Source organism: Eptatretus burgeri, chromosome 10 (assembly GCF_056783735.1).
Source record: "Eptatretus burgeri isolate ZD-2024b chromosome 10, Ebu_testis_v1, whole genome shotgun sequence".
NCBI classification, from domain to species: domain Eukaryota; kingdom Metazoa; phylum Chordata; class Myxini; order Myxiniformes; family Myxinidae; genus Eptatretus; species Eptatretus burgeri.
Window position 1 is genome coordinate 44,252,988 of NC_140970.1, and position 21,445 is coordinate 44,274,432.

Below are 21,445 nucleotides of genomic sequence, written 5' to 3' on the forward strand. Positions count from 1 at the left end.
ACAAGCCAATCACCCATTGGACGGCCATTTCGTTCCGTTGTAAATCCGTCCAATCGCGTTGCTCCGTTCTTGTCACGTGTTCCGCATCTCCTCGGCCCTGGCAGGAAGCGGGTCCAAGCTGGGCGCGGCTGTTCCCCCGTCTCGTCTTGAGTCGGTCCGTGCTGGTGGACGGTTGGCGCTGTCGAGGCGCTCTGGACACGGCGATTCACGCCACCATTCCGGTAAGTCAACGTTCCGCCGTCTCGTTGGGAAAGATGGACGGGATAGCGCCTGAGTGAGAAGGACGAAACGGAAAAAGCCGAAGCTGCACTAGGCCGCAGGGCAGCAATGGCGCTTCCCTTTTCGGGCTTGTAGGTGAGAAGGGCTTACGTGGTTCACATCTCCCGAGGAACACTCTGTTCTTCCCCCCCACTCGGACATCAAAAGCTCTTTCTCATCGCAATTTTTCTTTGACTCTTCGGTCTCATTTCCCGACCGGGTTCCGAAGTGTGGTCTCGTCGTGCACAGTTAGCAGGCCCTAAATGGTTAACTGATGGTGTTTGTAAACCTTGTTCCTTTCGACCTGGTATCTGGTTACCTAGTTACGGCAAGTCGTGTCCGACTTCTGGCTCCCATGATAAATTTAATAATGTTCTTGCGTAACCAGGTCGGGGTTGCGAGACCCCGATATCGCACGCGTCCGCTCATGGCAAACACCCGTTGATTGGTCACGATGTCGTGCCGGCTGTGTGTGCATCACACGATAAAGCGGATACACACGACAACATGGCACGTTCCTCCTGGATCGGGATACCACATGCTTGTGAGTGAAGCACAATCTTGCCACAAATACATTGTATATAAAAAAAAAAAAAAATGACCGTTTTTACAGCCATTTTTCCCTGCTGTGCAGGGTTTGGCTTTTTTTTTTTCTTGAGGCAATGTTTTTATGGCCGGATGCCCTTCCTGACGCCAACCCTGGTCGTCTCTTACGACACACAGGGATATGGTATACCTATTCTAACCGGGGCATACACCGGGACCAGTACATTGGTACTCACTTCGCCGACCTCGGAAGGATGACAGGCTGAGTCGACCCCCTGGTGTTAATTCAGCAGCCAACGGGACTTGAACTCAGGACCCTGGGATCCCAAGCCGCTGCCCGAACCACTAAGCCAACACCAGGCTTGTCCACAAATACATTGTATACATTGTATATATTATATTGTTGTTGCTCTCTAATTCTTGACCATCGAGGTGGTTTAAGACCCTTGGTGAGAACACAAGAGCCACAGTAGAGAAGTTCACCGCACCACACGCTTGTTTGTAAGGATCCTTCACAGCAGTTCCAGGTCTGAATCCCGCTCTGGCTTGTTGGATGTGTACGATGGAATGCTTTGTCCTGTCGTTATGCACGGGGGGGGGGGGGCACTGATGTGTTGGTGCTTTTTTTTGTGACCAGGTGACTGTATTTTGTTTGAGGGTGTTAAGAGGGTTAGGGTGTGCGATTATCCTAGGGTCCTGAGTTCAAATCCCGCTCAGCTGTTGAATTAACACCAGGTGGGGTTGACTCTGCCTGTCATCCTTCCGAGGTCGGCAAAATGAGTGCCAGCATGCTGGTATACTGTGTCGGAGTGGCGACCCGTCCAGGATTGTTCCCAATAGCCAAGGAGACTGCTTCGGCGGCACCAACGCTCTGCACAGAGTATGGTCCTCATGGATGGAATAGGTTGGATGGATGGTGTGCGATTGGGGAGGGGGAGGGTGCTGTTTATTTTTCCGAATGTGTCTAATTTGTTTATTTAATCGCACACCTAGGTGTCGTCTCTTTTTTTTTTTCTTTTCTTTTTTTTTAATTATTTTTCTGTCACACACTTCCGTTCATCCCTCACTTGATTTGCTGGTTCTTGTTTAACCACTTGCACCACAATGCGTCGAGCAAAGGCTTCGCCACATGAACGTGTTGTGACAACCACCAGGTTGTTGTGATTGTTCGTGCGCGCCAGGTAAGTTGAGGAATGTTATACGATATAACTCTTTGTTTGTGCGCGTACGACTTCATTACCCTGCCATCCGATATTGGTCGAGCATCGTGCGGGGACTGTTCTGAATGCCTCGTTTGCACACATTGTAAACGATATTCCGCAAGCTTGGGTAACTTTGCCCCACATCTCATGCTGTGATGACTTCTGTTGATTTTTAATAGGGGTGTGTGCGTGTGTGTGTGTGCGTGTGTGTGTGCGTGCGTGGGCACGCGCCGTCCATCAGAATGTCATTAAGCCGGAGGACCCTTCTGCCAGCATTGGTCATTGTTGGACATTTAGAGCATGTAGTGTCTTTGATGAAGACAACGAGAGTTGTTGATGCATTAAACAAATTACATATTCTTGCCCAAGTTGGAGGTAGCAAGTGCGCTGGTCTTCACACTTGTCCCTGCCACCTGCTTCCTCGGGGTGTGCTTGCTGTGCCTGTTACAACTCTGCACCATTAAATTTGCCCACCCAGGTGTGAGTGCGTGTGTGTGTGTGTGTGTGTGTGTGTGTGTGTGTGTGTGTGTGTGTGTGTGTGTGTGTGTGTGTGTGTGTGTGTGTGTGTGTATGGTGTGTGTCCTGAAGCAAACTTGATTCCAATGGTAAATATTGCGAGGGTTGATCAACAGTAAATCACTGGTTATTATAAGTTAGCCAAATCGGCTCGTACCAGCGTGCTTGGTCAGCGTACGATTCCAACTTTGTTCCAACAACAAAGATCCCCGAGGATGCTTGTTAACTAAAAGCAGCAGTAATCGAGTTGCATCGTAGTCAATTGAGAAAGGTAACCTTTCTTACCTGTCAGTAGTTCTGTATTTTGTGTTTGTGTCCCCCCCCCTCCCCACATTGTAATCGGTGTAACCCGAAATCTATTTGATGGGTCACCTGGCAAGTTGAAAAGCAACACATGCTGCTTGGAGTGGTCACTTTTTAATGTGAGTGTTTTGTGAAATTGTGGTAGTTTCCATCCTGCGACAGTTTCTGCTTCCCACGCCATCTCGCTGGCCATGTGGTGGGAACGTCCCATGTGTTTGAGTAGGTGCCTGTGATGTGTGCAGATCTGCTTTGACTTGGCGAGATCGGCACGATGCGTGAATACAAGCTTGTGGTGTTGGGCTCTGGTGGTGTCGGGAAATCCGCGTTGGTGAGTCCGTTGTTCGCACCTTTCGGTTATGCAACGTTTTTTTTCGTGCTCCTGTGCATTTTCTGCGTTGTTTCCCAAGACTTGTGCACACCAATGGGAATGCGCTGCAAATCGCTCCCCTAGTGAGCGTAGCTCCACAATGCTATTTTTTTGCCTGCGCATCTTGCCTACTGACCAATTCCATTGGGAGGGATGACATTTATTTGCACGTTACTACTGACCCATTCTGGGTGGGAGCGGGTGTCAACATTGATCTATATATTAACAAGCAGCCGGTTATCTCTGTCTGTCTCTTTGTCTTCCTCGGTCTGTCGCACTCTTTTAAAATGTTTTATGTTTTACAATTTTTTTTTTCCCTGGGACATCATTATGATGTTGCATCGAGCGTGAAGCTCGGCCTCAACGGACATGCACGTCCCAGATTTCCCACCCTCAAACCGTCTTGTCGCTTTGCTGACGGCAGTTGAACACCATAACCCGACTGACTGACTGACTGACGTCCATAGGCGATGGGCTGAATGCAGATTTAGTAAGATGGTGGTGTAATAAGCAGGACGTCGTTACGGTTTTGCGTCGAGCTACGCCTTTACGGCGGTTTACTATTCAAGACTCGCTGCAAATTACATTTTGCAACTTTGAAAGAGAAAAACCCACAGAAGCTGTGATCCCTGGGAATATTAATCAAATTAATAATGTTGATTTTTGGTGAATAAGCATGTCTTTCTAAAAAGACTGGTGGGTTGTTCGCAGTAAAACAAAATGCTTCTGCAAGAGTAATAAAAAAACAAACAAAATGCTGTTGATCAAGTTTGCTGTACTGCAGCATACAAGTTACATTGTTCAACTATCACCAGTGAAGCAACGGGTTCAATGCAAGTTTAGTGGAGAGTGTTACGTTTCGTGGATATGGTTTCAACATTTTCCGACCTGCCGTTTATATTATCATTCTCTACGTTTGTGTTGCTCTGGTGGTGAAATGCACCATATGGGGTGTGGAGACTCAAGGAAAATGGTATTTTCCCCAGTACAAGTGCACAGATAAATATGCTTCTTTTCCCATTGAGAATGATAAATGGAACTTACCATTTTATTTTAATTTTTTGAAATGGGAAATCACTGCCCCCCCCCCCCGCACGCACGCACGCACGCACGCACGCACGCACGCACGCACGCACGCACGCACACACGTACACACATACACACATATAATGCCATCTCCCACCAGTCTCCCTGGAATTATAGGCCGTCGCTCCAGATAACTCAGAAACCGGCGGGTCGATTAATCGACCGTGAAACGCCAACATCTCGACCGCGTGGCGTAGGGTTAATTGTCGAGATCCCAATATACCTAAATAACCATGCAGTCTTGGCTACCGGAGATTCACGCCCTCGGCACGTCTTTCTCGAACCGGGTCACTGACTACCAACTCCGGTTCGGTTGCAGCCGAGCAGAAACTGCCAAAGCCGTGCCGGCTAGGATTAACGGATTATCGTGGATGAAACCCCGTCTGAACTCAGACCTGGACCATGCTGGACCAAATAAAGAAAGGACAGAAACGAGCTGGGAACGTTTCTAATAATTTATTTACAATAAAAGACAAGGAAGCAAGACTTGAAGCGAATATGCAGAGCAGGAATTTACAATGATTCAAAGCACTTACTCAATTCTACTTATAGACGGGCCCACATGCAGTCACACACACACAAAGAAAAGAAACCTCGGAGTTTTTATTGGACCCACCAGCCGATGAGAGAGATGAGCTGGGGGTCAGAGTTCGGATGGGCACCTGTGGGTCGTCGAAGGTCCCAGCCACACGTGTGGGACTCGTGGCTCGTGGCGGCAGCCGCGTGGAGCAATCTGAGATCAGGGTCGTGGACGGGACCCACCAAGGTTCCATGAACAGGCTGGTTCGCTCACTCACTCTCCAGCCCAACCACCATCAACCAACTTGTAACCACTCAACTATTCCAGATCTCTCAGCGCCAATGCCAACAACGACGACAACAGAGTCTGCTCGGGGATATATATATATATATATATATATATATATATATATATATATATATATATATATATATATATATATATATATATATATATATATATATATATATATATATATATATATATATATATATATATATATAATATACACACACACATCTCCTCCCACACGGGGAGGGGCCTTGGCGCGAATCATCTCGCTGTCTGTCCCTCATTGACCTACGGCTGCACCCTACCGGGGCGGAGCTGTGGCCACTGTTCGAAGACCCCATATTCTTCACGTGGCCTCGCGCAGAGCAAGAGGGTCTGCCCTGAAAGGCCCACCGTACAAAAACTTTCGTTTGCGAGGACCGGAACCGAACCGCGAGGCCCCCCTCTCGGCAAGTCAAGGTACGAGCAGCCAGCGGGTGGTGATGGAGCGTGATGGGGAGGTTTGGGATGCCTCGTTGGATGAAAAACCTAACTAAAGACGTCACAACGCACACATTTAATCCTCCCGCTAAACAAAAGGACGGGGTCCTGACTCCACACGTACTTACCGGCATAACTAACTTTGGGACCTGAATGTTGAGTGCGCATGGTTTCCATATTCATAACAATACCTTCATACACGCACACATCCTGACCAATGACCCTGCATTGAGGGGTATGTTAATGGAAACCCAGAATTTTTCTTTTTTTGGCCATGGATGCGGATGCAAGATTGTGATGTCTGGGAGAGTACCTCGTCATAAGTTCAATGAGCTGTCTGTATTCGTTCATTCCTTGTCCTACAACCCCCTTCGACCCGAATATATTTTTTTTTCCCAAAATAAATAGCAAACTCCTTTGTGGCGTCTCTGTACCCGCCCCACTGTTCTCCCCCATCCATTGGTGAAATTCAGCAGATAAAGATAGTTGTGGTGTTTGTGAAGCACGGATGCAGTTGACAAAATGGCCTCCTGTGTCCCCGTTCCTTGTGTATCCATTGACGCTGTCGAGTAGTTTCGGTTTTTTTTTCTTGTCTGCACAGCAATCCTTAGACACCATCACAGTTGACGCATTCTGTGCAGCTTCACCGTGGGTGATGACATGAATCTGTGTCGCAGCGGTCGTTACACTGTTCATATGACAGGTTGCGTGACTAAGTACTGAATCGATGCTCTGCTCGCCCTCATCCAACTTCTGCTTTCCTGAAGTATTCCTACCAATAACGCAATTGGCAAAAAAAAAAAACAAGGATCTCTGGTTACGTGGCATTATATAATGCATCTGAAACTCATACCTTGTAGGAATGCAAGCAAAAAGGGGGGGAAGCGATCGCCAGCTTCAACGCCACGGAAAGCTGTTCTCATTAACGTGTACAACGTGTTAAATTTCCTTCCACTTTGATTTATTCTTCCCAAATTGAAGCACACACATCCATACCTGACCTTTAAGCCTCGTTACTCGTGTGCTGATTCATTGGGTCAATGTGCAAGATGCAATTATAGCAACGGCATCTTTATGAGCGTTTGTATGTTGCAGACAGTGCAGTTTGTTCAAGGAATTTTTGTGGAGAAGTATGACCCAACGATTGAAGATTCCTACAGGAAGGTAGGTGGTTTGTTGTTCAACGTATACCCAGCGGTGAAGCTTGACTCCCAAATGTTCCATTTAACTTTCTCACCTGAGAATCTGTGCATATAGAGTACAGTACTTGCTGCTGTAGGTGAAGCTACCGCTTGTTCTCATCTAGCTGCGGGCCGTACACAGTTCATAGTAGGTGTGAGCTCGCTGTAATTGATCCATGTTGTGATATTGTAGATCCCATTAGATGTTTGACAAGGAGTGTTTGCGTGTGATTTCTCAAATAATGTAATTTTCAGGTGGCTCTGATTCTGTGTTGGGGGTAGGGGATTGAGTGGGGTGGGGGGGGGGTGCCTGTGTAGGAGTTTGAGAGCAGACCTTGCAAGCTCACCATCTTCCTGTGTTTTATGTTTATTTTTTTTTGTGTTTCATATTCAAGCAAGTCGAGGTGGATGGACAGCAGTGCATGCTGGAGATCCTGGACACAGCTGGCACGGTGAGTCACTGCTGCATCCATTTATTGATGCTCCAGCAGTGTATTGTTGTATGACCTCGTGTATGCATACGTCCTCTGACCATAGCTGACTGATCTTGGTCAGAGCTTCATGCGATTAAACATGATGTTCTGTTCGTCCACACATCTTGCTGAGAGCACAGGAGGAGTTTCGTGTTTGTGTGAGGTTTTTGTCGTGAAGCATCGTGCCAAGCCGTAGCATCAAAGACCTCAAAGACATCCGTTCTCTCATGCTTGAAAAACTGGCGGTTATAATGTCCTTGTGCTGCTTTTGTGCATTGTGTTTCGACTATATGTGGAGTTCTGTTGTTTGCCCTGTCCACTAGGAACAATTTACAGCAATGCGGGACCTCTACATGAAAAATGGACAGGGCTTTGTTCTTGTGTACTCCATCACTGCGCAGTCCACCTTCAATGACCTACAGGACCTCCGTGAGCAGATCCTCAGGGTCAAGGACGCCGAGGATGTACGGCAATCTGACATTTTATGTGTATAAATTTGTGCCATGTTTGCTGCATGTGGATATGCTTGAGTTTGGAGCAAACTTGTCTGCAAGGGGCAAATTTTATTTATTTATTTATTTCGGTTGCTGCCTTGAAGTTGTGCTGACCTTGCCAGGGTTTGGTGTTTTGTGAAAGTTGGCTTGAAGGGCACAGTTCTGAAGCCAATTGTAGCTTGTACCATCTTGAGCATTGCTCCACAAGCTCTCGTCTCCCCGCAGGTTCCGATGATCCTGGTTGGGAATAAATGTGACCTGGAGGATGAGAGGGTTGTGGGCAAAGACCAGGGGCACAACCTAGCTCGCCAGTGGAATAGCTGTGCCTTCGTCGAGTCCTCTGCTAAGGCCAAAATCAACGTTAATGAGGTTCGTTGCATGAGGGGAAATGCTTATTCATTGCTATTAAAAGCGTTTCTGCATCCAAATGTACCTTTTGCGTCGAGTCTTTGGACATCCACAGTTTGTTTCGAATTACTGAATCGTCATTTTATTAGGTTTGGTGTGGCTTGGCCTGAAACCATCTTAACCCAAGATTTGTGATTCTTGGATCGTTGGTTCAGTTTGTAGTTGCTTTGTTGATTTGTGTCTCATAATATCCTTGTATATACTGTAGAGATACACAGATGTCTCCTATTGTCCTTGTGCTGCATAAGATTTGTTTGCAATCTCGCCCATGAGCCTTAGACACCTGGAGACGAGGGAGCGGTGGGGGGAGGCATTTGTCCAACTTTTATCAAATGTGTTGTGCCCCCCCCCCCTCCTTCCAATTTATCATATGCTCCATAATGGCAGTCATACAGCTACAATACTACAGGGATGTACAAACACCTTATTCTTGCAATGTTTGCTTTGGATTTTGCATCGTACCCCCCCCCTCCCACCTCGTATCGTCTGGGTTTTGGAGCTCGATCCAGAGTTTATGAGAACCTTCAATAAAATTTCATCTAATTGCCCGATAATCTTATTGGATGTTAACATTGTAAATTTCACTTTGTTTCTCATTAAGTTGTTTGAAATCATTGGAATTGGGTTTTGGTGTTTGTTTGTGCCATCACAATGCAAGTGTAAACCGAGGAAGACTACTCGGTTCAGTGATTGGTCGCGTTAATTATGATTGACAGCGGAATATTGCGAGGGGCGTGCTAACTGCCGTGAGGAAAAAGGTAGCAGCGACGTTTTGGGCCCAAGTCCTTCCTTTAAAGCGTTTGATGTATTTGGCTCTAGTTTTGCGGTTGGCTCGGGGCACTGTTGTAAATTTTTACTAAATTCAGTCATTTCTCTTCATTAGACGTGCAACTTGGACTGAAGCGGAGATAACGCTGACCAGATGAAATGGCTTTTGTGTTTTTGTCAAGTTTTACTCGCCCTTATTTTTAGATGCTCGGGACACTTTGTTACCCTTTGGGAGAATAGTTTGGTGTGAGTAATGCTTTTTCTTCTGTTTCAAGGTCTGATTGGGCAGGAATGCTGGGTTTCCAAGGTTGGCACAGAACTGGGTTTTGGGGTTCATGTCCTTTGGGGGGGGGGACTCTCACGCACGGTTTGAAATTGCTGTTTCTGCAGAACTGGCCGTGTTTTGTGCCATCCTTTGCGAATGTATTTGATAAAGAAGTAAAGTGCAGCTGATTGAAGCTGGCATGCAATAACGTAGCAACACTGGAATATCCTAATCTCAGTAACGTGCGTGCAATGACAGTGAGATCATCATTCACCATGAATGGGTTTGATGTGCTTCAGTGACTTCCTCTGTCAAAATGGCATTCATTTGACTGGGATCTGGTGAAATTGATGACTTTGGGTGAGGAGGGACTTGCTTGTTTTCTTGGAGGTTTCTCCAATTGCAATGAATGAGGTGTTGAATGGTTTTTGCTAAATACAGGATACCACTTGATCGTGAGGTTGCGTTTTGCCGGACCGCTTGATTGGCCAACACAGCATGCAGATCTAATGGGAATAACACTGTTCGGTTCCATAATAACATTTTAATTGGTGCTTTTACTCCATAAATACGTGACTAGTATAAATATACATTAAAAAAGTAAGCTGTCAGGAAATAATGGTACAAAACGTGAATAAACTAGCTGAATGCAGGACTTGCAGTTTGGTGCAATGCCGCTGTCACGCGGCTTTCATTCACTTGGAGGCATTTAAATGTTGCATGAATGACGTCATCTTTATGAATTTTCTTTTCCTCCGGAGTCAGCACGTCGATTGAGGAAAAAGCCTCCCACTCGACCTCCCCCATTGGATGCCCAAGGCCCATGTCGTCCTGTAAATACAGCATCAAAGGGTCAGCGGCACATACCACTTTATGACCTCCACCACCGAAGGTGGACAGAGGTTGTTTTCACCCCTGTCTTTGTGTCTGTGAACAGGATATCTCAAAAAGTTGTGCACTGATTTGGATGAAATTTGGTGGGCAGTTTGGGTCTGTGACAAGATCAAATTGATGAGATTTTGGTGAAGATCCGAGAATTGTTTCAAGTGATTCTTCACCATTGAGAGATGGGGCTAAAACCGATATATATATATATATATATATATATATATATATATATATATATATATATATATATATATATATATATATATATATATATATATATATATATATATATATATATATATATATATATATATATATATATATAGCACAATATCTCAATAAGGTATGGATGGATTTCAATGAAGCGAGGTGGACAGGATGGGTGTGTGACAGAACTAATCGATTCGATTTTGGTAAAGATTTGGATCGGGATATGACAAATTTTTTTTTTTTTTAATTTTATATATATATTTTTCAGCGATTCATTACCGTTGAGAGATGGGGCTAAAATCTCGTGGTATTTCAAAAAGTTGTGGGCAAGTTGCGACAAAACTCAGTGGGTAAGTTGGTGTGGTGATAAGAACAAGCTGATTAGATTTTGGTGCAGGTCCGTATCTAGATCTGGTCTATCGGTGGGATACAAAACGTAAACTGTTCAGTTTGGCAGAGCTAGGCGCTCTACCAACTGCCATTGTAATTGGTATGTTCTGCCAGGGTCGGAATCGAACTGACGACCTTCCATACTCGGGGCAGATGCTCCAAATCACTATGCCACCGAGTCTTGTTTTATTTACTGAGTTGCAATCTGGTTGCTAAGCAATCCTGCCCTTGCACATTGCCATGTCATTGTATTATGCCCAAAATTTGTTACCTCCACCACTGAAGCTGGGTGGAGGTTGTTTTTACCCATGTCGATTTGTTTGCCTGTGAACAGGATATCTCAAAAAGTTGTGGATGGATTCGGACAAAACTTGGTAGGTAGTTTTAGTGTTTGACAAGGAATAATCTATTTGATTTTGGTGAAGATTTGACGATGACTATCTCAGTATTTTTTTTTTCACAATTGCGATAGGGCCAAAAATTATGTTTTTGGTTTTCTGGCCGGGTCACAAGTGGCCTCTCGGACCCGCTTCCTGACCTTTTGACCCTGAAGCCGACAAGCTGCCGATAACTCCGCATGAGGGGTTGCTAAGCAACCATGGATGTCATCAGACATAATTTAGTTGGGGTCCTCGTGTCCACTTCCTCTGTTACCTTCCCTGCAAGCTAATGTCCTACAGATAGGGAACCATATTCTCGAAGCCCCATCCATATTTATCAATAGAGTATGGCCGAGCAGAACCTTAAGTGGAACGTCTGCTAGTCTGACCGTATTGAATCCGCGGAGCCAATGTCCCATCCACTATTTGCACTCTTGTGTCTAACCAATGGAGGAAGAGCCATTCAAGCAGGTCGGAAACGAAAGGTCTTGTTAAACAAAAGCACATATTTATAAGCAATGCAATGTCACAAAAGTATTACCCTTATACATGTAAGCCCCCTTAGACTTGTGATGAAATGTACAGACACAGATTCCTCATTTCCTCTGGGAAGTTGGATAAGTAAGTGTGACGGACACAAAGATAAAGAAGGTGGGGTTCGTTGGCCACCCCTCACTCCCCGACACAAACCTGCGAGTGTACGTGCTCCTAACGTGAAAAGGGGGATGGGGGAGGGAGAAGAAAGGTTGATGGTGTAATGTGCTGTTTGGGGAGATGTGCTGAATGGTTCGTAATGCGTATCATTGCCCCTGCTCTGAATGAGTCGAGGGGAAATTGTTGATAGCTCTTTGTGTATTCAAGTGAATGATTAGAATTGGTGAAAGCCAGAGAAAGATCACTTGAATCGGTGTGGAATAAGTGGTCTGTCCAGGGGGTATAGCTCCACAGCGTGTCGGTGCACCCTCTGTGGGTCACTCGCACTTCCTGCCGACAGAGCCCGTCCATCAGGCATTGGATGTTCTCTTGTTACCGGATGATTTGGCTTTGTTGGGTGGTCTTGTAATGAAATGGGGTTTGTGTGTTGCAAAGATGCACTGAAATTAGGTGCGGAGAATGAGAGAAAGAGATTAGATGGGATTTGAGAAGACAGAGGATCTAGAAAAGAGTTGCAAAGGGAATTCAAACCTGCTACACAAACGCACTGCATTTCCCTGTCCACTGATATGAGGGGAAAGGTGATTTACAGTGGCCTACAAAAGTATTGTTGTGGTTCTACAAAACCGCATGCCTCTAATGCAATGGCACCCAACATATAGTGATCCCCAGGCAGTTATTTTGTTGGGCTTCGTGCAGTCAGATCTTCCCCTCATGTCGAGTGGGTTAATGGGACGAAGTGCGTTGTGTGGGTCTCATAGCTCGGTGTAATAACTATATCTTTCTTCGATCCTGATTTCCAACCAACCCTTTCCTTATATCCATGGTGCAAATCAAGTCAAACTCACACATCAAGCATCCACCTGAGAGAATTACCACATGAACAAACTCACTGCCTGGCACATGCATGGCGTGCCCTTTCATTCAAAATCTGCACGCCAATTCATAGCGGCGTTTCACCTTGCTCAACCTTCGCTCACCAAAAACTCACCACCTTGACCACCAACATCTCCCACACACAGGAAAAATCATCCCACGCCTCCTCACACCTTCGCGTCGACACAATTCGCCACCAAACGGAGGTGGCAACTCAGGCCGTGTGGTGTGGGGACAAGCCAGGCACGTTAACAGCACCAACTGCATCTCACCGGGGATGCCCCGAATGGGCGCGAGGGACCGATGCGACCCTTGTCTAGTTACCAGAACACTGCAAAACGGGCGGCGAGGTGGGGGAGGTGGGTGCATGTGGGACGGAGCGCATACGGGACCGGGGGGGCAGGGGTGTGCATGTGGGGAGGGGGGTGGTGGTGGTGCGAGGCTCCGGGCCGTGTCACGCCGGATGTACGCATGAGACCGCTTCCAGCCCGAGGAGCCTGGCAGGGCGGGGCTATGACCACCGTGGCCCAATAAGGAAGTGCAATTCGGATCACGACACGTCGCTTCAGGTCGTCACCCCACCCTTCGCCCGGAGTTTATAAAAGTCGGATCGCAAAGCTGTCCACTGTCTTCCCCCTCCTTTTTCGCCTTCGTCTTCACCTGTTTTCCTCACCCCCTCCTTCGCTTCTCTCTGCCTTCTCTTCACCGTTCCTCGTTATCTGCCTGTCGCTGCATCTACACCCGGGTTTGGTGTGTCACAGACTCTGTTCTGGGACCAGTGCGGAGCACACGTTCCCATGAGCCCCGACAGTGATTAAGCAGGAGATAACGCGCCGACTCAAGGTGAGATCGCTCAAACTGAGCGTACTGGGATGCTCGGTTAGCCGGCCATGCCAGGTATTGAGAGACCATTAGTTCTTACCTGCTCTCCTTCCTTCTGGCTCACTAATCTTCATCGGGTCTGTGTGTGTGTGTACGTGATGGTGCCTATCATAGCGCAAGTTAAGATTGTAGAAGATATAACAGGATAAGTCTGCTCTGTGTGTGCTTTTGTAAATTGCTTGTCTTTTGTCGCACCCCACAAATTCCTTACTTGCTGTTCATAATATTAAACCCCATTCACTGTGCCACATAACTTTCCTTGCTAATTGTAAATAAATGATTGTGTAGAAATGTTCACAGGTCGTTTTCGTCTTTTCCTTCATTCGTCCAGCATGGTTCATATCCTAGCTTAGCCGGGACGTTATCCCCCAACAATGTTTTCTAGCAGGTTCGTCCTTGGGCAGTTATTCTCGGCTGCATCTGATCCGGCAAGGTGATCCGGTTTTAACAAGGTGTACTGAGGGTGTCCCCCGGTAATTTAATCATGTGACCATTAGGTAACCGGTATTCATTAGACTGATGACCCTAAGTCACGTGGTTGAGTTATTGGCGTTCACGGTTGATTAGCGACCCGCCGCGTAACGGAGTTATCCGTGAGCGACGGCCTGTGATTCCGGAGAGTCTTGTGGGAACCCGAGCTAGCTCCCCCCCCTCCCCTGCCCTCCCCTCCCCTCCCTCGTCTTCTCATCTCCGAGCCCGGTCTGCAACAGTATTCACCCCTCCCAAAGCTTTCACATTTTTATGCCACCTGAGTTTATTTCATGATTCTTTCGAATCAAACTTTATAGAGTCTAACAAACTACTCCAAAGTGATAAAGCTAAAAATAAAAAATGTGTGTGTGTGTTTCATATAAATATATAAATAATGTATTGTGACTTAAATTAACAGAGAAAATCAGATGATTCTCAGTTGCATAAATATTCATACTCTGCCTAATTAACCCTAAATCATTTCAGGAGCAAATTATTTGTTTGAAAGGTTATAAAGTAAGTGTAATCGGTTTCACCTCAATGTAATCAGTGGTTTAACTTCAAGATTAAGCTTCCCCACTTTTCGAAGGAGTTTTAAGGTGCAATTCACTTTATCAACCAACAAGGCAAACATGAAGACAAAGGAGCTTTCCAAATAAGTCAAAATTAAAGTGGTGGAGAAGCACTGTTCAGGATAGGGTTATAAGAAGATTTCAAAGTCCTTCATTATCCCTTTGAGTATGGTGAAATCCATCATTTAGAAGTAGATGTATCATATCCCCAGACTCTACCCAGGTTAAGACACCCATTCAAATTCAGCAGCTGGGCAAGCACGAAACTGATTTTGAGATGTTACTGTAAATACAGCAATGACTGAAAGATCTGCAAAGCTCTGTCAGAGATGGATCAGTGTTCCTCAATCAACAATATCCCATTCCCTTCACAAAGCTGGCCACTATGGACAGGTGGCTACAAAGAAGCCATTACTGAAAAAGACCCATCTAAAAGCTCTTATGGAGTTTGTGAAAAATCATCTTGATGATACTGCAGGCATGTGGAGAAAAGTTTTGTGGTCAGACGAGACAAAAATTGAACTTTTTGGTCTGATTCAGTGTTACGTCTGGTGCAAGCCGAACTCCACACACCATCCCTACTTTCAAGCATGGTGGTGGCAGCATCATGTTATGGAGCTGTTTTTCATCTGCAGAGACTGGCAACCCTGTCAGGATAGAATGGACAATGGACGGTGCGAAATGCAGAAGAATTCTTGAGTCGGCCATGAATCTGAAACTGGGAAGTTGGTTCACATTTCAGCAGGACAATGATCTGAAGCCACACTGGAGTGGCTGAATAAGAAGAAAATAAATGTTCTTGAGTGGCCCAGTCAAAGTCCTGACTTGAACCTAATTGAACATTTATGTTGAGACTTGATTGCAGTCCATCTACGATCCATCGACGTGTTGGCTTAATGGTTAGGGTGGCTGGCTTGGGATCTTGGGGTCCTGAGTTTGAGCCCCGTTAGCTGCTGAATTAACACCAGGTGCGGTTGACTCAAACTGTCATCCTTCCGAGGCCGGCAAAATGAGTTCCAGTGTACTGGTATCGGGGCACAGCATCAGTGGCATAGTCTCGCCCCAACAAAATGATAGCTACCCGGCAGCCAAGCTGCCATATGCAAGTAGAAGAAGAAGAATATGAAGAATAAGTAGTTATGAAAAAGTTAATGTGGAGAAATTGTTTCGATATAATTTGTAATTTATCTAAATGTAGCATTATTGGTGGGGGTGAATACTTTTGCAGGCCACTATCTTAAAATATTACTGAGATCTAAACTCGGATTCATTTGTATGTTGGATGTAACTCCCCGGGCTTTCCAAAACCACAATGTCACATATTTCAAAAAATTGTGGATGGATTCTGATTAAATTTGGGTATATGATTATGATGATGAGTAGAAGTCGATTAGGTTTTGGTTCAGGTCCTGATCCAGATCTGGCATTTTGATGGGATACAAAACAGTTTCACAGCTTGGTAGAGTTGTGCACCCTACCGAGTTGTGTGTTTTTGTTTTTTGTTTATAAATATGATTGATTGTAGTTGATTGAAAAAAAAAAAAAAAAAAAACTTTTTTTGGTAGGTGAGGTCAGGCGCTTGTCTTGCCTTTTACGATGGAAATCAGTTCTAACAATAACCCCACCCATTCTCTCTCCCCCTCCCCCCAAAAAACATCTTTCTTCTTTCCCCGGTAGATTTTTTATGATCTGGTGCGACAGATAAACCGGAAAAACCCGGTAGAGAGAAAGGCTCGTAAGAAGTCTTCCTGCCAGCTCCTTTGAGAGCAATCCCTGGGTACGCAAGCTCAGGTATGTACACGTGGTCGGATTATGCCATCTGCTCGTCGTGATGTAAATCTCTACAACAATGCTTGGAAAATGTAAGCCGGGTTCTGATGCTGCCGAGTCTTATTACCCTCGCCGAAGGAGAGGGTATTGCATTTGGATCCATTTGTTTGTTTGGTTTGTTTGTCCGCACAGAACTTTCATGTTTTTTTCCGCAACTGCTTGTCGGATTAAGACGATTTTCACCATTGGTGTGACTACTTACATAGAATATTTTATTGATTATGACGTCATGGGTCAAGTGGCTGCTGGAAAAATGGAAAGATTTGGACCTCTGTATCTGAAACCACACCAAAGAAAAAAAAAATTGAAAATTGGCACATAGCAAGTATTCTTTGGAGAATGTGTAGTTTTTTTTTATGATGTCATAATTGCATATGGAGAATGCTACATCCAATCAGTATGAATTTTGAGGGTCATCTTGGGATAAAATGGTCCACAGAAAGTTTTTTTTTTTTTTTATGTCATCGGTCATGTGATTCGGCAGCCATATTGTTTTTATTTTTTTAAGAAAACCTTTAAAATCTACTCTGAAATGGCTGAACTGGTCATCACTTCCAGCTTTTATAAAGTGGCAGTTCTAATTATGTACCACACAAAACAAGTCCTGGTGAGGGTCTGCAATCTCTGCTGTTTTTCTTGTTCTTATTGCATCAATAGATGTGACAAAATCGAGGGACGATGAGGAACCAAAATGTAGGATTGGTATCAAATCGGATGAAGCACTGACACATCTGTGCATGTCTTGGAGTACCCTGAACAAATTCCAAATTCCTGACCTAACTTCTGCTGAGAAGCCAATGGCAAACCACCCAGTACAACCTTTGTCAAAAAGCTGCTTCGGCAGCATCGACACTGTAACAGAGTATGATTTACCAGAAATGTTTTGTCATCAAATGATCATGTGTATATATATATATATTTTTTTTTTTGCCAGGTGTTTGTTCCATATGCAAAGGTGAAAAATCGGTTTGAAAGTGTGTATCCAGTCGCTTACTGTTAAAATCCTCTTGGTGTGTGAGGGAAATGTCCTGTGTTGTATGTTTGTATTAATTGCACTTTTTCTCTGTTCACAGGGCGGGTTCCCGCAACTCAGACCACTTGTATTTGGCATTCCGGGAGCACAGCCCGAGACCCTGCTACTCGTGACTCAATGATGGAACTGGGTGGATGGGGGTCAAACACTGTCCATAGTTACCCTTTTCCAGGCTCACTATCTTGCCACAGTCTTTGCCCATTAATTCTTTGCATGAAGTTGTTTTCATCATTTCCCTGTGCTTGCCAATGAATTTTTATTTAACACCACCACCACCCAACTTGCCCCAAACTTTATCCTCCTTTCCTAAAACAACTTTAATCGTCCCCCATCCCACCCCCACTCCCTTCCATTCCTGCCGTTCCATGCCTTTGTACAAATGCCCTCCCTCTTTACGGCTCATTTTCTGCCATTTGTAATGTCCGTCATAAAACAGAAAGCGAAGCCCTTGAACCTTTTTTCTTTGTACATGGAGCCGGTCGACGTGAGAACTGGGTGCTTGTTTGATACCAGCCCTACCTTCAAGCCACGTATATACACAACCATCCACCAGCTGGGCTTTTGTGCCTGTTAGTCCGCTTGCCGCACGTGCATGCTCTATTGACATTCTGATTTCCATATTTTTTTCAGTAGAAAAAAATTATAAAAATGTTGACAAGTATTTTCAGATCTCTTTGCTTACTTTACCCGTAGAGTGTCTGGTCGCAAGCTTGAATCTGGTTTTCTGTGTTGGAAACCTGCATGTAAATGGATCTTTGCTGTGTGGTTTTTATTATTTTTTAATTGTTTTTATTTTGGACATCTGATGCCACCCTCACTCAAACATCCAGTGGAATATTAACTTTGATCTTCATGTGGATTGTATGATTGTTTGAACACCACCCCATTCCCCAAGACCCTCCACTCACACCTGTGCTCCATCAGCCTGACTGACGTTTTATGCCGTGACTGCAACGAGCTCAATTGTTGCCGCCTTGTGTAGTTATCTCGAAGTACCATGTAGCTGAGAATATGGCCTGCTGATTTGTGATGATGGTTTGACTTGAAAATTGTTATCTGTTATTTAGTTGATGCTGTTTGCTTGCAAGCATCTGTGACGACAAAAAACTCTCTCTCTCTCTGTCTGTCTGTCTGTCTGTCTCTGTCTGTCTTTCTCTGTCTGTCTTTCTCTGTCTGTCTCTCTGTCTCTCTCTCCCCTTAAACCTCGAGCCAATGCGTTGCAGTGTTTGTAAGATTTGCCACAAATCAATCCTGGGTACCTTTTTATAGTTCTGCACTTTTTTCTTTCTGCTGTTGCTTCCTTGACCCATGGTAGAGAGGATGATGTTGGATCTTCCAAACTTTTGGCTGATATTTGATGCCATAACTGTCCAGTTATTCCAAAGGGAATTTGTGTAATGATCTGGTGGGTTGATTTGGCCTATTTGGACATTTTATCATCAGACGGGTAACTTGGGATTCGTTTTATGGGCGATTGCAGTTTTATTATCTTTATTTTGATATTACCTTACTTTTAGGCCATGTATGCGATGCCTGTAATAATGTTGCATTAACCGGGGTGTGAGGGCGGTCAAGTTGTGGAAAGTGGGACTGGAAGAAAGGGTGTATAAACTTTAACCTGTCAAGTGAAAACCATTGAATACAAGTTCAAGCGCTTTGTTTTAGTGCTGTGTGACTGCTTATAGTCCACTACCTCCAGCACTGGATCCGATGCACACAGCTGAACCATTTTGTCTGGATAAAGTGTAAGCTGGGATGTTTGCACACTGAGGTTTTCTCAAAATGCTTCCTGCTTCTCCCTGCCAAAAGCAATGCAAGTCTTGGGGTGTACATTGCTTGCTTTGGAATCTCTTCTTTCCTTTCAAAAAGGTCAGTTTTGGTGTCATCTCCACTCGCCTGGCCTGCAGCACATCTGATGTGTGACTGGAAGTTGCCATGGTCAGATTGCACCTTATTTTTCTTCTTCCTTCCATTGGGGTTGAGGGGTTTATCCTTGCGCAGTTATAACTTAAATTTGACCTACTTTGTGGATCTAATGCTCATGCTTCCAGACCTTGTTGCTCTCACTCTCACACTCTGTAAACTTGCGGGTGTGGCTGCGTTGCTGATCCAACTGCACATTCTACATTTGGTCTTGACTGCAAATTCTAAAATTCTCCCCTTGCGCACACACACACGGTTCTTGCATCCTCATTTATCTAGATGTCGTCTCAGTATGGTCATCTGCTTAGCATTATTCCGTATGGCTTTTTAACGTTGCTTGTTTACCAATGGGAAGATATACTTGCGCAATTATGTTCATAAAGTACATTTGTATGTTTTTTTTTTTTATTCTTTACCCACACAAGTTGGTACATCAATGTGGATCATAATGTAGATTTTTTTTCTTTCTTTCTTTTTCTTCTTCCCCTCGCTCTCTCGTTTTCTTGTTTTAAAAATTTTATATGTTGTTCCCATACTTGAGGAAGCCTTCTGTGATGCTCATGCTCATTTTGAACCCATCCGTATGGGCCAGAGTTTTAGTTTTTTTTTTCCACTTTGGGAGCAGAGTTGCCGGTACCGTGCGTCAATGCATCCTCTACCTTTTGGCTAACACAAAGTAAATGTGCACAAGTTGCGCAATCCCGACACGGCCTTTGACTTTTTTTTTTTTGATTTTTTTTTTTTAATCTTGATTTTTCTTTGCTCTGTTGCTTTCGCAATGAAATGTTATTTGGATTTGAACCACAAGTGTTTGTTTTTTAAACCGCCATTTATAAGGAATGTAAACGCCGGTTTAAGTTCCACCGTAGTTATTACTCTTGCTTCCGTGAATTTTGTCATTTTATTAAAAAAAAAGAAAAAAATGTATCTTTCTTCACAATTTGCTTTTCGTTGTCAAATATTCAAATTTTAACTTTGGCCCTTAGGAATTTTTGGATGGTGTAGTCTCCCTGAGTGGCAGTTACTCTTCAGATGCAATGCAAATAGGAATTGAAGCGGCTTTGTACAGCCTTCTCCGAGGCTGTGCTTTTCTCGCTCGATCGTGTCTGTGGCCTCACCGACTTCCTTCGAACTTGCTCTGTTATATTGGACTTTTGCTTACCTTTCTATCCTGGATTTGTCTTTTCAAGCCAAAGTTCATCACTGTCAGTAAGTGAACACTGCCATATTGGTAAACCATGCAAGGCCTCATCGAGGAAGTTGATTTGTTGTTTTGCTGTAAGATTACTGCACATGTTTGGTAGTAGAATTGATTGTCTTTTGAATTTGTATGGAAAATAAGCACCAAAAAAAGGAATCTTTTTTTTCCTATCTTCAGTCCGATTCGGTTGCACGTGCAAGGCAGCTACACTGGCAACCATTCGGATTATTTAAGACCTTGAGCTGAATGGCATTGCCTGGAAATGTTCCCCACTTCCTATGAGTATGTTCTGTGATGAGCACGTGTTTAAGCCCACCTGGTGCCAATACACTTTGGTTTGGTCGATGTCTGTTTCCCTCCTTTCATTCCTGCTTTTCAGCTAACACTTCCATTATCCTATTGACATACAATGCCAAATAAGGGCTATACAATGCGTTTTATAAAAAAAAAAAGATGTATTTTAAATGTGATCTCACCATGATTAGTCGTGAAGAAATTGTGCTTGAGCATCTTTGCATATAGTAGTGTATTAAACGACCTGTATCCAATCGTAGAACCTGTTTTTCCACTTGATTCACATATATTTAAATATGCCTGGTGTTGGTTTAATGGTTAGGGTGGTGGGCTTGGGATCCAAGGATTCCAAGTTCAAATCCCACTCATATGTTGGATTAATACCAGGTGGGGTTGACTCTGCCTGTCATCCTTCCGAGGTCGGCAAAATGAGTGCCAGCTTTCTGGTATCCTGCATCGGAGTGGCGACCCGTCTAGGATTGTGCCCAATAGCCAAGGAGATTGCTTCGGCAGCACCAACGCTCTGCACAGAGTATGGTCCCAATGGATGGATGGATATATTTAAATGAACAGGAACTTTTGGTATAATCATTGAAATGCTGGAGTCAGGTATCACCAAGTGGTAGCAGCCTCTGACTGACTTTGAGTGGAATTGCAGGACAATCAAAAGGACATGGGCACCA

The 21,445-nt window shown here is 44.6% G+C and overlaps 2 protein-coding genes across 3 annotated transcripts in view; one reads left to right on the forward strand and one right to left on the reverse strand.

The window, feature by feature from the left end:
• Positions 1 to 28: 28 nt before the first annotated feature.
• LOC147018440 (ras-related protein Rap-1b) lies at positions 29 to 20,813 on the forward strand. 2 transcript variants are annotated; one of them, XM_085898085.1, is made up of 8 exons: positions 29 to 221; positions 3,068 to 3,153; positions 6,665 to 6,733; positions 7,146 to 7,202; positions 7,547 to 7,687; positions 7,943 to 8,086; positions 16,159 to 16,272; positions 17,385 to 20,813. In XM_085898085.1, the coding sequence occupies exons 2-7, from the start codon at positions 3,097 to 3,099 to the stop codon at positions 16,243 to 16,245; spliced, it is 555 nt and encodes a 184-aa protein (XP_085754211.1). In that variant the 5' UTR covers positions 29 to 221; positions 3,068 to 3,096; the 3' UTR covers positions 16,246 to 16,272; positions 17,385 to 20,813. The 2 variants fall into 2 exon arrangements, with proteins under 2 accessions (XP_085754211.1, XP_085754213.1); XM_085898087.1 differs by lacking the exon at positions 3,068 to 3,153 and having other exon boundaries at positions 94 to 221.
• LOC147018441 (membrane-associated guanylate kinase, WW and PDZ domain-containing protein 1-like) overlaps positions 9,699 to 21,445 on the reverse strand; it is a 324,904-nt gene continuing 313,157 nt past the window's right edge. Inside the window, exon 23 of the mRNA XM_085898077.1 lies at positions 9,699 to 9,989. The gene's annotated coding sequence lies outside the window, so the exon portion shown is untranslated. The remainder of the gene's footprint in view (positions 9,990 to 21,445) is intronic.

Coding starts and splice junctions, on each gene's coding strand:
- LOC147018440 (XM_085898085.1), top strand. CDS start 3,097: ATGCGTGAATACAAGCTTGTGGTGTTGGGCTCTGGTGGTGTCGGGAAA. Junction 6,734..7,145: donor TTGAAGATTCCTACAGGAAG/GTAGGTGGTTTG, acceptor TTCATATTCAAG/CAAGTCGAGGTGGATGGACA. Junction 8,087..16,158: donor CCAAAATCAACGTTAATGAG/GTTCGTTGCATG, acceptor TTTCCCCGGTAG/ATTTTTTATGATCTGGTGCG.